The 15,997-nt window shown below is 46.2% G+C and overlaps 1 protein-coding gene across 8 annotated transcripts in view; it reads right to left on the bottom strand.

Moving 5' to 3' along the window:
* The window catches only part of LOC118503958 (serine/threonine-protein kinase Genghis Khan), a 54,211-nt gene that overhangs the window by 8,718 nt on the left and 29,496 nt on the right, over positions 1 to 15,997 (bottom strand). For 5 of the 8 annotated variants that reach the window (XM_036037849.1, XM_036037845.1, XM_036037847.1 and 2 more), the window contains exons 3-11: positions 12,597 to 13,278; positions 12,072 to 12,523; positions 11,890 to 11,994; positions 9,811 to 11,684; positions 9,410 to 9,727; positions 9,233 to 9,339; positions 6,601 to 7,071; positions 1,159 to 1,304; positions 430 to 858 (exon numbers count right to left, since the gene is read on the bottom strand). In XM_036037849.1, coding sequence (XP_035893742.1) covers positions 430 to 858; positions 1,159 to 1,304; positions 6,601 to 7,071; positions 9,233 to 9,339; positions 9,410 to 9,727; positions 9,811 to 11,684; positions 11,890 to 11,994; positions 12,072 to 12,523; positions 12,597 to 12,651 — 3,957 coding nt within the window. In that variant the 5' untranslated portion in view covers positions 12,652 to 13,278. The remainder of the gene's footprint in view (positions 1 to 429; positions 859 to 1,158; positions 1,305 to 6,600; positions 7,072 to 9,232; positions 9,340 to 9,409; positions 9,728 to 9,810; positions 11,685 to 11,889; positions 11,995 to 12,071; positions 12,524 to 12,596; positions 13,279 to 15,997) is intronic. The other 3 variants (XM_036037850.1, XM_036037851.1, XM_036037852.1) reach the window with 3 other exon arrangements.

The following is a 15,997-nucleotide window of genomic DNA, read 5'->3' as shown; positions in this document are numbered from 1 at the left end:
ATTTTTGAGCTCCAGACCTGGACCTTCTGCTCTGGACCTCCTTTTCTGGACCTTCTACTCTAGAGTTGTTGGTCTTAAGCAACGGCTCTGAAAGTTCTACTTTGGACCTCATTGTATTGACTTTCTGCTCTGGATCTTCAGCTAGGAACTTCCCACTCAAGAGTTATTATGTTTGAGCTCCAGACCTTGACCTCCTTTGCTCTAGAACCCCTGCTCTTGAACTACTGCTCTGTACTACAATCGATCCTTTTCTTGAGCTGTTGGTCTTGGGTCCACTCTTGTACTACTGTTCTAAACCTCATTCTCATTCGCTTAAGCTGCTGATCAGAACTATTAATGTGGACTTCCTGTCCTGAAGTTACTGCACTCTTGCGATACTGATCTTAAATATCTGCTTTAGAACTATTGCTCTTGAGCTCTTCTACTTACCAGTGAATGATCGCTCAGATTGCTCTTCGAGCTGGACAGTGAGTGGCCGCGATTGTTATCCTCCACATCACCGTCCTCACTCTCCATCGAATAGTTCGAATGGTGCATCGTTGGTTGCTGCTGCTGCTGCTGCTGCTGCTGCTGTGCCTGTTCCTGTTGATGCTGTTGAAGCAACTGCTGCTGGTTGCTGTATGTGTGCTGCGGCTGCAACTGCTGTGCCTGACTCTGCTGCTGCTGCTGTACCTGTTGGTGGTGTAATTGTTGTTGGTGTAGTGACGAGAGGCTTTGATTATGGGTTTGATTAAGGTGCGGTGCATTCGTGGAGGTGAGATTGTTCGAGGAGGAGCTGGTGGATGTGTTTACGTGCTGGCTACCGCTACTGCTTTTGCGGTGCGGTGGAACTGTGCTACTGCTCGATCCGGCTGCTGGCTGCTTGCGGGGCGGTAAACATGGGTGTGCATTAAAACAAAGTTTGCTCTGGCGGTAAGCCCTTGTACAGACGATAGACTCTTCTTGAGTTTGTTTTGGAGATTCATATTCCTTATTTTTAGGCCTTAGCCTTTTGAGAAGTCTATCGTGTGTATACAAGTCTTGACAACACCGAATGAAAAAAGAAAATTCGATCTAAAATAACGAAAGAACTGTGGAACACTAAAAAGGGTGAAAAGCCCACACTACCCCTCTGAGAATTCCCAATCAATCAATTACCAATTGTCGCCCCAGACTTACCATGTTGATGGCTAATGTTGAGTTTGTGTGCGTCGTTGAGCTGGAACCGCCACCTCCACCGCCGCCGCCACCACCACTTCCAACGCCTCCAGACTCTTTCAGGAAGTGATCCAAATAGGACATCTGCGAGGACGGTCTTTCCAGGACTGCGGTGTGTGATCGTGTCCAGGTTCCCGATTGTCGAGGTCGATTTGTTACACACATCACGCATCAAAACCAAACAGTTATTTACAGGAGAGTAAATGAAGAAAAATGCGCAGCATGGCACAAAAACAAAAGAAAAAAGGAAGCAAACCAATTGTTTTGTACGTTCCCAAATGGAATGCAAATTTTTGCAACCAACGAAAAAAAACAAACAAACACACAAACACATGGAATTGTACATGGAAAAACAAAACAAGCGTGAACGAGAGGTGAGGTGTTTGTAACGATTTGTTCCACAAAATTTAAACCAAAAACGGTCAGCAAATGCGCATATGAGTTGCAGGGGTTTTCCACAGGGGTTTCGTTTATCGGGCAGGAATGCGGGGCAAGGATTGCATTTCAGTTTCGAGCGGATGTTGAAGGAAGATATAAAATACAAGAGAGAAAAAGAGAGAGAGAGAAAGAGAACGTACATGATTTGTTGTATTAGTACATGATTCTGAACGAAGTGTTTGATGAAATTTAAAAAAAGGATCGTCTCGAGAGGCAATGCAGATCAACGCGGCAGTAGATTTTGCATTACTTGTCCGACGGTACCATATACCGGTTTTGGATATGTGTGGTGGAGTTTGTTTGGCTAGTTTTGGGGCATGCTGCAGCATATGTCCTCAGCTGTTGGTCGGTTCATGGAGCAGCTGCTAGACACGGGCAGCAGCATTGGAGCGATTAATTACGTATCGTTAACGGATAAAAACCCAAAAAAAAAAGGTGAAAAGAAAGCACTACACACACACCCCACTGTACCTACCGAAATAAGAATTGGTTTTTTGGGAGCTTTTGCTTGAGAAGACAAAAAAGGCCTAAATCCCACTCCCTGTGTGCTTTGCTTTAGTAAGATATAAAAAAAATGCTCATTGTTCTGCATTCTATATTTCATTGAATTTAACGATTTTCTTTTCTTTTTCAGAGTATAATTCAGTTTGTTCTTTTTCAGTTCGTAACGATCTACAAAAAACATTCTTATTTGAAATAGTTAAATCAACAGAAGGTTTTAGTTCCCCTTTTTTTTGCTAACGCGCTAGTGTTTGATTGTATCCTAACACAGTAACAGAGTTCTAATCACGCTACATAACAAAGACCAGGAGAAAACGCAACAAGAATAAGAAAGGGTTTCTCAAATTTGAATACTATGATTTGTAAGTAGTTTTGCATATGTTTTTTTTTAATTTTACGTTAAAGAAATTGCGCTAACGTTTGAATAAGGTGCGCAACGGGGGAAAATTTTAATAGGGCCAAATGTATGTCCGAAACAAGGATTAAGCATGGGTATCTTTTGTACAATAAAATAGATTTCTTTAAGGGGAAGAGGAGTATAATAATTGCACACTCTGATACTTTTTAGAATAAATTCGACTTTAACTACTCGAAAAGAAAAATCAAAATTTTACGCCCCTATCCCGAATAGTTTGATTCCCGCAAATTTATGGTAACTGACCTTCTGCAAGATCAGTTAAGAAGAGCCTGCGCATTACCTACGAACAGTGGACTACTTTTAACATTGATCGGATCGGTTATTACTAAATTCGATAGTGACTAAGTCTGAACAACGCAACACTAAACGATTCCCTCTAGCGGGCGCCATCAGCAACTGTACGACTGGAGGACTGTACGACCCCACCTGCTCCTTAAAGTCTAGGCTAAGTGAACGAGAAAGTCTCCTCGTACAAGCGAGGACAACCGTTGAGATTCACATAAGGCAAATTCTATTACGTTCTCCAAAACACATACACACGTCGTCCTCTGAACGTAGCGCACACAACCATTGCTCCACCGGCGGCGGAATATTGACTAGAACCTAAGGATCGATAACTACTGCTACTACTTCCGATGGCGATCCCGGCGCTTCTTGCGCTTCCGACCGCTGCCTTTGCGGCGATTACGCTGAAACGTAAGCATCGCAACGGTGGCCGATTTCGACAGTTCCGACGGTGCATTGGCATCCACCGTCGGTGACGAGCAGGACGATGACGACCGTGAACCGGATGAGCTGGCATGCAAGGATGTGAGTGATCGTGAGCGTGAATACTGCTGCTGCAGGAGCACATCGCCATTCGACCGGGCGGCCGTTTTTTCGCACGGTTCGGCCGTAGACGGTGGCGAGTCCTCCAGTACGGTGGGTTCCACGGCGGTCAGGCTAACGAGACCGACAGTCGGCACGGCAGCATCGGGTTCGATCTTTGGTGTGATATACGCAAGGTCTTGTTCTTCCTTATGCCCAGCAAGGTGGCTTTCTACAGCGAGCGTTTCCTGCTCTGGTTCTGCTTCAGTCGCCGTAGCGTTGCTTTGTTGAACACTGTCTGCAGCAGTACCGTGCTGCGACGCGTCCTCATTCCGTGCCACCAACTGGGGCGTTACGGGAGGCGTTAGCAGCGTTACGAGATCTTCCGCACCGTCCGACGGTGACACTGTGCCCCTGGATGGTTCCGCCAGGGGCGATGGTGGCAACAACGGGCAACTGTTCACCGCTACTGCTGGCAATGTCGAGAGTGGGATGAGGATGGCATGATCGATGTTGGTGATGTGGGGTGGATCGATGAGTTCGTCCTGTGCCACCGTACAGCATCGGTACCGGGGCTGCTGCTCGGCATCACCGTCGTCGGTGGTTCGGATGGTTGTGGTCGTGGTGGTTGTAGTGATTGTCGTCGTTACTTTTCTGTTATGGCAACTACAACACTGTTCGAGTTTATTATTGTTACAACGATCTGCAAGAGGGAAGAAACATCACAACAGAAGAACAACAGATGTAGAGTGCGTTCGTAGTAGTGGTGGTATAGTATGCACGAAGGTGAAACCGTTCATGGTAAAGATTTTGGTTTGTTTCGGGACCTTCGCAAGCGCTAAGGAAGGAGGGCTGGCTTTCCTTTTTTTTTGGCAGCAGGTCAGCGGGCACACACACACACACACTACTGGTCACGACCAGCGAGAGAGAGAGAGCGAGGTTTTAAGGTGAGATGATTTATGAGTAGTAATGGTGGTGTGTGTGCGGCGTCAGGATTACATTTTTAATGGATGAGTTCTATGTCACCGCCATTTTGTTTTTGGTTTTTTGCCTTCAGATGCACTTATCGATGATGCTCCAAGCTGACAGCCGGCGGGCGCGTGTATGGGTGAGGATCATGAGAGATGAGATGGTGTCTATCAATTATTGCAAACTCCAATTGGCAAAAGCAAGGATGGGTTTTGGTGCGCTCTCGATTATTGCTGCCCAATTACTTGCAACTTCTGCTGCGGTCGTTTTTGCGCTGTTGTAGCTGGATGGGTTTGTATTCTTTTTTTTTGCGAATGGGCGATCGTATGAGGCGGCGAGCATATGAGATAGCGCAATCAAATGTGTGCGTGGGACGACAACCGGCAGAGCATTTGAACATACGCAATGGGAACCGAAACAAGACACTACTACTGATACATGGAATGATTAGGGGGATTAACGTAATTAATTGATGTTGAGTTTTTTAATGGCTTGTTTGCAATCTTTTTTTCTTCTCTTTGCTGTTGGTCAGTTTTGAGCGTGGTTTAGCTTCGTATTAGGGGCATGAGAAATATTAAATATTGCTTACTGAAGTAAAATTATGTTCCGAGTTACGTTTTTAACTTGATTTTAATAGATTTTAATGTGTGTTGATTTGTTTAGTCCATTTCTAATTGATTCATATGTTACGAAAGATCGTATAACTCACACACACACGTTTATTCAGTGCTTACATATAAGACATAACACAGCTTTAATGACACACACATATATAGGCGCATATTGCGTGTGACTACCGCAAAAAAGTGCTTTCTTTTAAATTACATAGCAATTTACCAAAACTTTCTTTACCTAACGAATATCATTGAAATAATTTGCTTCTCAATCCACTGACCAACTGCAACATTCCAAAGTAGTGCCACTGTTGGAAAGAAAAAAACACGAACACGAGGAAGTTGGAATATGAAACGAACGCACACACACAAAAAAAAAATCATTTAGCATAAATTGTAACATTTCAAAAATTATGGACTAAGGCTAACACAAAAACAAACAGAAAGCCAATAATGAAGGAAAACAAACAAACACAAACACTTCATGGCGGATGTACAAAGTAATTGGTAGAAAGCTTTAGTAAACCATAATTGAACAAAACACAGAACACAAAAAAAACGTGTCAAATAGGGAATAAATGAGATAAATAGACAAACAAACAAAACAGAAATAAACAGAAAAAAAAGCAAAAAAAAGGAAGGAAGGAAACTATTTTTCACAACAGATCAAAAATGCATTGGAAGAGAAAATAAATGCCTTGGATAAAAAACAAAACATGGAAACCGAAAAAAAAGCAGCAAACAATCAAATCGAACTGCAACATCAACTAACTCGCCATATTGGACCGTTAAAGTAAGGGTAGATAATTCTGGCAGCCGGGAGAACATTTGGCAGGCACACACGGGTGAGTATGCGGCAGATATAAATCACAAGAAGAAAGAAGTATTACGTATACGTTTTGATTAGGTAGAGCAACAGTCCCCAGACGCAGGATGTCACACCGACCCACACGGAAAAGTTGCGTCTCATTGCTCGGTTGCGGATCGCGGCCATCGCTTCCCTTGCCACCGTCGTGTTGCCACCGCCGCCGCCATCGGACGCTGCCGTCTCCGCCCTCACAACTACTACTGCTGCCACGCCGGACGTGGAAGACGACCCATTCGTGGGCACATTCGCTGGGGGGGACGCTACGACCGGCTGCTCTACGCCATCGACATCATTAGTAGTAGTGGTAGTAGTGGCACGATAGTACATAGATGGCGTAACACTGTTATGATCGTTAGCAGCGTTAGCGTCGCCCACCATCACTCGGGCACCATTGGTGGCGTCGCTCTTCGACGGATAATCAACGCAAGGTTCGTTGCTGTTATTTGCCGCGTTCATGCTACAGTTGCTGATGGTGGTGGTGATGGCAGTAGTAGTAGCAGTAGTAGTAGGTGTGCTAGCGATGCTAATGCCAGTGCTAGTGAGCGTTTTTGCATCAACCAATGCTACAACCTGGGGAAGTGATGGTGGTGCCACTGGCAAGGTGTCGTCCTTTGTGTTTGCCGCCTTCTCAGTTTCAGCTGTCTGGCTGCCGCTTGCCTGTGTCGACTGATGAGCATGGACCGCGTCCGGTATAGTCGTGCCGCTGCTGTCCGTTATCAGGGGATTTGCATTCTCGTCTAGCTGTGCTCCTCCATTCCTTAGCCTATTATCACGCACACTATCATCACCTTGAACGTCTGCCGGCGCTATGTGCTGCACATCCGGAGAGCTGCCTTCTCCTCCTTCTCCCGTTTCCTGCAGTTCCCGGATGTACTTGCTCAGGACAGCCCGTTCGAATTCCGTCAGCTCCGCTGTGTCTCCTGTCAGTGTTGCATTCTTCGCCTTGCTTCCTTTCGATGGCCGTATGTTTCCTTCGCCCCGATGAAGATCCTTCAGCAAATCCTCCACGATCATCCGATCGTCATCGTCGGCAGCGGTGGTGCTGGGAGCGGTGGACGGTGCTGCGGCCGATGATAGCTGCTGTTTCCGTACCGTCTCTAGCACGTCTCGCATTTCTACCTCCCGGGAACTTCTCGACCGTCCGCTGCCGGTGGGTGGAGGAAGTTCACTACCCAAACCACGTATGCTGCTGGTGCTTCTCCGGCTGCTTGTTGTCGATCCATCTCCATGACCCAACAGTTGCAGTACCGGGAGCGACACTGATGAACCAGTTTCAAATGTGGTTGAGGCAGTTTTTTTTTTCAATGCAGTACACCCGCAGGAATGGATAAGTTTTTAGCAGATGTGTTTGTACGGGTTGGTTTTTTTGTTGAACGATGAAGCGTACGAATATCGACGAGGAAACACAATCAGACAAATTTAGTTTGAATCAGCGTAAAGTATTCAAAACAATAGTGGTTCTGCGCGCCACAGTAAGGCACGCATAGTAACACGCACACGCACACAAACATCATACACACAAGCACACTTCTTGAAGGCTTCTATCGTGAGGCTATACAAGACCGGACGGTATCCAGGTTCACAATTCATTTTCCGTCATAATCTCTTTTATAGGGTTCTCCTTATTGCTGCTTTGGCTGCGCTACCAAGAGCGGCGCTCTGGGAAGCAGAAAGTATTACTGACTCGTTGGGTTATTCTAACCCTTAACTGTAAAATTGCCTTATCTCTTTCCGTTGCATTTACTGAAAGATCTGTATTGCCCTACACCTTTGTTTTGTATTCCCAGAAAGCAAACCTTCCGGCGACTATGCAGAATCATGAATCCCCAGGATTCGATGGTTCCGGGAAGCTACTACATTAACAGACTAGATACACATACACAGGAGAACAGAGATTGCGGTTTGACTGGACGACAATGACTGGACATTTAGGGGGGGGGTGGGGGGGGGGGGTATATAGGGATGGACGGGGCAAATATTATTTTAAAAAGGGGGTTTTTCTTTTATCCGAGAGCAAGTCAGAAGCAAATTTGTAACATTAGATCCTCAACTTAATTCGTGGCGTATTATGCTTTTAAAATTGGCGGATAAAAAGGGCGAATATTGTGGAGCTTTTACGAAAAAAAAAGACAAATACCGGTTAGCACTTCTTCTTCTTCTTCTTTGGCAGTACAACCTCTAGAGCCTCTTGTCCTACCATTTCTGGCTTTCTGTGACTTGATTTTACCCGTAGCAAAGTAGTCAGTCCTGCATACGGGGAGGCGGTCCGTATGGGATTTGAACCCCGGCCCTGCCGCTGTCGCCTCGGCCACCGGACCGCCCCCCGGTTAGCGCTTAGAATCTCAAAATTCTAATTTAAGTTAATTTAAAGGGTATATAAGGCAAAGTATATACAACTACCAAATTTTAAGAACGCCACAGTCCAATTGTAAGCTTCCGGCATGACCACTACACCGGTAGAGTCTTATACAAACGATAAATTCAAAGTTTTACATGTGAAAAGGAACTCAGTTTTTTACTAACGCTTATCACACTTCAAAAATGCCACGATTTAAGTTAAGATACTAATATATCCACTGTATCCTTCATTTCCGATGTATTCCGAGAGCTAATACGCCACCAGGGACGGCCATAAAAAAAAAACTCGTGCATTGCAGCATATAGCATGTGCATAAAGAAGGTGAACTCGAATTTACCTATTCGCTCTCTGACAATGCGACCGAATTGGTTCGTCCGATTCGATCAATCTGATCTGACGATGAGCTACGTACAAACAAGCAAGCACTGCTGGGTGGGCTATGTAATAGAATGCGTTAAATTCGTTACACACTATAAATACGCGTAAAGGTTAGTATCCTGAACCTGCTCCAAAGTTCATCACCTGATGGGCAAAAAATGAACCCATCAGCGTGTAAAATCGCACAAAATAGCGAGAGAAAAACGAAATAAAATGCCAGAGACACGTGTACGAAACAGACTGTTAAGGTATATTAAGAAAAAGCGTTGACTGCAGCCTATGCCTACGGAAAACGCGAGTGTGTGTTACACTATTAAGGATAAGTTCTCTACCCAGCTACCGATGCTCCCGACACCCTATATTGAAGCACATTAAAAACAAAACAGCGTTATACTACCCTCAGCAATAAGTTCGTACACGTTCTGTGTCTCGTAACGGTTCACCTGGACGCACAACAAAAAATACTCTGCTTTCGCGAAAGGCAAAGCTCCCAGGTACAACAGCCAATGCTATGCTCCACATATACCCGCAATAGAACAGCTAAACTGCCGAACCTAACCTAACCACCAATCGTAGTTCGGCCAAATGTAAGCTGGCAAAAATGTATAGCGTTACCCCATAGAGGTTATTAACAAAATTAAAAAATCTCAAAGTAAACCCAATCAACACTACGCTGTACTCACATCCTTCGTTCGACTCAAGCCGCTGCTGTAGCTCCTTGATCACGCTCTCCTTGCGCTTCAGTTCGCTACCGATCGATTCACATATCTGCCGCGTCTCTCGCAAATCCCTACAGAAGGACGGAAGAACAGAATGATTAGTCGTAACCTGCCCGCCATCGCGAAAGGTGTTGTGCATACTTTTGAGCGGCCACGAGATCGGTACGGGTACGCGTAAGCTCCTCGGAAATCACCGCCTTTGCCTGGATTTCGTTCTGCAGCGAGCTCTGCAGATTAAGCAGCTCCATCTTGTCCAGCTTCTGCGAGCGGCGGTTGCGCCAGTTCTTGTTGTCGCTCGCGTTGTGATTGAGCGGACCGGTGTGCTTCAGGTACTCGAGCTCCTCGGTCATCTTGGTGGCGAGCGCCTGCAGATAACCGCGCGCATCCTTCTCGTCCGATACCCACTGAATGATCTCCGCTATCTGACGTTCCCATTGGCTGAATGCTTGGCGTCTATTTCTGTGCATCGGGGAAGAATGAAACGAGAATGTGAATGTGTGAATCATGCGGATCAAGCGTTCAAGCTCTAGAGCGCCCCTTACCTTAGGTCCTCATATTCGCTTTCCATTTGTAGCCGTTCGGCTGTCAGACGGCGGTTCGCTTCACTGATCATCTCCAGATCCGTGATCAGCTTACGGTTATCGTCGAGCAGAATCTTTTTCTCGCGCTCGTGTCGCTTCCGCAACTCGAGAATCGTTTCTTCCGAATCGGTGAGCGATTCAAGCCGGCTCGAGTCGAGCTTTTCGCGCGCCTGTTGCAACTCCCGCTGAAGCATCTCCCGATGGTTGTCCGCTTCGTTCAGCTGATCTCTTAAGGCCGATATTTCGATGTTGTAGCGCGTTTGCTGTTGGTTAATCTTCTCACTGTACTCCACCTCCAGCCGATCAATCTCCAACCGAATGGAATCCGAGGAGGAAATACCGAGCGAGTTGGAAGATCCGAGCTCCGATGAGCTTCGGCTGCGTGCTTCCATCTGCAGCTGTCGGTAGCATTCCTCCGACCGTTCGCGCTGCTGCCGCTCTCGGTTTAGCTCCGAAATAAGGTCCTGTACGCGGGCGTCCTGCTCACGGCGCAGTTTGTCCGTCTTGCGCAGCTCACTGCGCAGCGTATCCACCTTCTGCATCGTCACCTCAAGCTCCTCCTCCTTATCGCGTACCTGCCGCGACAGTTTCTGCTTCTGTTGGCGTAGATCCGAAAGCTTGTCCGTTACCTCGGTATATTCGGCCATCGCCAGCTTGCGCTGCTCCAGCGCATCCTTCAGCTCTTTGTCCTGCTGCTTTAACCGATCCAGCGAATCTTGGTGCTCTTTCTGCAGGTCGTCTTTTTCCTGCCGCAGCAAGCGTATCAGTTTTTCGTTCTCCTTGATCTTGGCGTCCACCTGACCGTCGACCGAGTCGGCCGAATCTGCCGTGCCGACCGACATGGCGCCCACCCGCTCGAAGCTCTTGATCTGGCTTTCCAGCTCGCAGTTACGCTTGGTGAGGATGTTGATTTCATCCTGCAGCTTGCGCGTACTGTCCGGGCTGAGCCGTTGCTTCTCCTCCGAACCGTGCTTGTCCAGCTTCAGCGGTGGCAGCGGTTGATTAATGCTATGCGTCGTGATGGCACGCGACAATCGGCCCACGTCCGACAGGGAGCTGTCCTTCGTGAAGGTGAAGCCCACAAATGGCAGATGGTGACCGGAGAAGGCAGGGTTCGTGGTGGGCGGTACGGCATCGGACAGCTTGATATCCGTATCGTCCACGTCGAAGTTGGACGTGTCGGTTGGACTAGAAACCTCCGGTATGTACGGTGCCTGCTCGTTCCGTATCGTGTCCCAGTTGATGCCCTCGAACCACGGATGGGCCTTGAAATCGTCGATACCGTTTTGGCCGAGCCGGTACTCGGGTGCGCAGATCAGCCGCCGGATTAAATCCTTCGCCTGCTCGCTCACACCGTACTCTTCGTCGTCGTTCGGGAAGTCGAACGAGTTTTTGTGGTTCATTATCTTGCCGTACGTTTCGACTAGACTCTCCGCGTAGAACGGTGTTTCGCCGAACAGCATCTCGTACATGCACACGCCCAACGACCACCAGTCACACTCGGGACCGTACTTGCCCTGCCCGTCCTCCATCGCGCGCAGAATTTCGGGCGAAATGTAGTCGGGTGTGCCGACCGCCACGTTCGACTGTACCGTGCCTTGTGGGCCGAGCCGCATGCAGGAACCGAAATCAGCCAGACGCACATGCCCACTCGCATCCAGCACTATATTGTCCGGCTTAATGTCCCGATGCACGTACTTTAGCTCGTGGATGCTGTGTATTGCTAGGACCATTTCGGCGATGTAGAACCGGGCCATATCCTCGGGTAGACGATCCTCGAACTTGCTCAGTAACGTTAACAGATCACCGCCACAGTAGTAATCCATAATGAGATACTAAACGAGAACAAAAAATCACCATTATACATTGAATTGATATCCTCATAGGAGTATGAGATATTGGAAGAGGGTCGTCCTAATATCCCCATATCTACTAGTTATTTAAAAATTTAAGACAACTTTGTGTATTCTATTGCAAATCTTTAAGAGGCTATCACTAAGGAAACCCGTATGAATTTCCTAAAACACTCATTGTACCTACCAAATTAATGTCATCCTGAAAAGCGTAATGTAAATTCGTTATCCACCGCCGATCACCAAAGACCAGCACATCGCGCTCCTCGCGGAAGCAAGCCGTTTCGGCGCGCTGGAAAAAAACAAAACAAAAATAACCAATTTAATCCTCCCTACCAACCGGTGCTCGATTCTGACCGTTTGCCATACCTTCAACATTTCCCATTTGTTCAGTATCTTCATCGCATAGATCTGACTAGTGTGATGCATCCGGACGACGCACACCTCGCCGAACGCACCGCGACCGATCACCTTCAGCACCTCGAAATCGTCACGCGACAACCGCAGCTGCTTGATGCCCTGCACCACCGACTTCATCAGCTCGATAAAGTCCGACACCGTCTTTTCGCGGCGCAACGACGAATTGCAGCATTCGTCGTACAGCACCAGCAAACAGTCGAGCATCGTTTCCACCGACAGGAACTTTTCCCCAGACAGGCCCGCAGCCGCAACTGCTCCACTAAGAAGGCTGGCGAACAGCGGGCTGCTGCCGGAATTGTTTGTGGCGGTACCATTGCTACCGTTGTTGCTGAAGTTATTGTTTGCGACCTGATCCAGGATGAGGTTTTCCAGCTCTTTGAGGCGTGCCGCGGGTGATTGAACTAAATGTAGAAAAATCGTTACAATAGTGTTGTCAATTTTGCAATCATGAAGAGGCCCTATACGAAAGCTTACCAGACAGTTTGGCTAGATTCAGTCCAGCGAGGACATCCTTCTGATCGGAAGCCATCGTCCTTGGCGCCTTATCTCTATCTCGCACTAGGAATACGCTCCTCTAATTTTGTTTTCGCGACGACTATCAATTTGAACTACGCAAGCGAAACTTAAACACCAACAATTGACCGTTCTGGTGCTTGTTATTTCGAGCGATAGATTTCTTAAATCCTATCTAAGCCTCCGCGTGCTACTTTCGTTTCATTAGGTCACCGCTTTACGGCGCAGTGACGCGTGTGCCGCAATCCGCAGCTTGACAAATAATTTTAACGCTTCAACAATTTAATTCTACTGCAAAACGGAAACTTCTCCAGCTAGCTCGCTCTTTCTCTCTCCCTCTCCTTTGCAGGTTCTACTCAGTGTTACAGTGTCTGGTGATAGTGGTAACCGCTGCTATCGCTAGCACTGTCGCTGCCCGGTTGCAGTATCAGTGGTAAGCAGTGTTGGTAACGTTTGCGACGAAAGCGGCTCACATCCGGCTCCTTCGGTGACAGGAACCGAATGGCGGCGGCGATAGTCCTGCGAAAGGACATTAGGACAACCGCCACCACCGTAATGGTGGTTCACCACCGTTGCACTGCTGTACCATTTGATCGTCTCCGCTGAATGACGTGTAACTGAGGATGATGATGAGGCTAAAAGTCTGAAATAGAAAAGAGCACGAAATAAAAAAAAACATTAATAATCGGAGAAATCTGGACAGCGAGTTAAAGCTCTCCCAAAAGCTGATAGGGCTAAAATCTGAAAAGATGCCCCCCCACTCACGGACACTAATTTTTCAAACTGAGTTACCCAAAAAGGTATATTTTTCAGAGTTTTTAGTGTAAGTTTTTATTTATTTATTATTTTTAATTTTTATAAATAATTATTACAACGATTTCTCATATTTTTGCTTAACTTTTATCTACATTTAAGGTAACTCAGTAGCGAAAAATGAGTGTCCGTGAGTGGGGGGGCATCTATTCAGACTTTAGCCGTTGATAGTAGGTCGTTCCATTATCACGCCAGATAAAATTGGGTCACTGCAGAATTGGCATCAACTTCAACCCGTTATATCGAGGGGCAATAGTAGCAATTGGGAGATATGGAGGGTCATATTACACACGCTACAGCTAATGAGATGCCGTTGCGTTCTTCTTCTAAGATATGGTTTCTAAGATATGCCTAATCGTCGTAGACTTATAGCTGAAGTCATCATATCCACATACATAGACTTTCGACGAATTAACACCAAGGGACACGTCTTAAATAAAATTTAAATCCGGATTGAATATCTGGCTAAGGACAACTCAAATAAACTAGAACTGTCAGGTTAAGCTCTCTTGAGGTTGTAGTGACAAGTAGTCCCCAGTCTTGTCTAGTCAATTGTCTACAATTAATCCCATTTTGAGACATTAAGACATTGAGCATCAGCACATTTAGAACCATCTGTCCAAGTATCCTTCACACATGCAACCCATAACCGTGTACGACTACAGGAACTGCAGAAGAGAAGAAGCACAAAACACATGCCCCCATAGACGCTCGCGAGAGTGAGTATATGCTTCAAAAGCCAAATTATTGGAGCGCAAAATTCTGTTTCTGTTTCGTTGTAACTTTGCCCTACTGGCTATGCATGTTGGGATCTTTTTTTACTATCCGCGTGCGTGTGTGTGTGTGTGTGTTACTTCTATTGTTTCAATCCGGCCGGTCTGCCAACCATCATACCCATTAGTATGCGCAGTTATGTATGATTGCCCGAGGAGGCACACGATCGTTTTCATGTCTTTGCCGGCTTTTTTGTTGTTGTTGATGTGTTGTTTTGTTCCTGCCCCGTTTCTTTTTTTCATCTTTATTCATCCGGAGTGCTTTTCCATACAATTCCGAACCCGGTAATTAGTGAATGGGTGTCACGGAACGCAAAGTACAAAGAGCAGAATACCAGCAACAAAAAAATCTCATCCACGGCGTTGAAAACCCTGTTTTCCTTCACATTAAATCGTTTGCTTTAATCAAGCACATTTCGCTGCTTTGTGGAGAGTTTCCCGTAAAAAAAAAATGTTATTATTTTTTTGTAAATATTAAATTAAAATTTTAATTCAATTATGCAGGGCACAAACGCTCCAAAGGCGCAACTTGTCCATCCCCATTAATTCATCGTTCGCGTAACAGATTTTCTAATCAACAAAGAACATTTTGATGGTTAGCACTTTGGACCGAGCGGATCCCGTATTTCCATCCACTGATGTGATTTCTTGTATAGTATAAATAGAACCAACCATCCCTTTTTTCGTTTAAATTTTATCACATTATATGCTTGTGCCCGTGCTGGATTTTGTGCTTCCGTTTGCACCACCATCGGCGACACTAATATTTAAACAAGCGTGCGACGGGTGTGTCCTTAACGGAACTGACCGGAACTAGAGCTCGCTCAGTGCGCGGAGGTTTTTTTTTCTTTGTCCCATGAGCAATTCCATCATCATCATCATCATCGTGGCTGAAGGTGCTAATGACCTGTCCCCACAAATTGCCATCCGCAGAATGGACAAGTGGTTTTTCCTTCCACTATCAGTATGCCCGCAACGGGAAAAAGGGGGATTGGTTTGGTTGGAAAAGGGGTAAAAGAAAATAAAAATGGCACTTGATCCCTTTTTTACCCCCCTCTGTCTTCCGGCGGAAGTTTCAAGGATCTTTCCACTTCCAGAAAATGTTATTTATTATTCATTAAACTGACGCAGTCTTAACCATAATTTGGTGGCTTTAGCTTTACCTTCTTTCTGTACATAACACTTGGACCAGAGGTAGAAGCACGAGTTTTGGAAGCAATCAAGAAGTACGAGAACCTTCCAAACGGAAACCATTCAACGGAAACCACTCTCAATGGTGCTTTCCCGATGTATAAGATAATCATTTAATTAGCCTCATTTTCTTAGATGCAATTCTTAGCGCAGCGCACACGAACGGATTCACGGTCAGCTGGAGTCTACAAAAAAAATCCCGGCGTAAACGCTTGACGGAAAAAGCTAATGCGCCTCTACTGTATTAATTATAGGAAATATTAATGACCAAACAAATGGCTGCACAAGTGCAGCACACGTGCGCTGCAAGAGGAAGGCAATTGTAAAAAGCAGATGCGGAAACATGCTACCACACGCACCCAAGCGTTCGTTTGCTAAATCGTTTCAAAATTTATTGCAGCTGAATTCTTTTTCGGCTGACCGAATCACGGTGCTCGCACGAGCATGACAAACATTGGTAATGAATCACACACTATTGGGGGGGGATTTTTTTGTTGTTGCAAATTTACAATTAATGCGGAGAACCCTGCAAAAACTAACTTTACTGCAGTTGGCTAATATGCATGACCAGTAATGAAAATTCTC

Source organism: Anopheles stephensi, chromosome 2 (genome assembly GCF_013141755.1).
Source record: "Anopheles stephensi strain Indian chromosome 2, UCI_ANSTEP_V1.0, whole genome shotgun sequence".
Taxonomy (NCBI): domain Eukaryota; kingdom Metazoa; phylum Arthropoda; class Insecta; order Diptera; family Culicidae; genus Anopheles; species Anopheles stephensi.
This window is presented reverse-complemented; position numbering and strand designations above follow the sequence as displayed.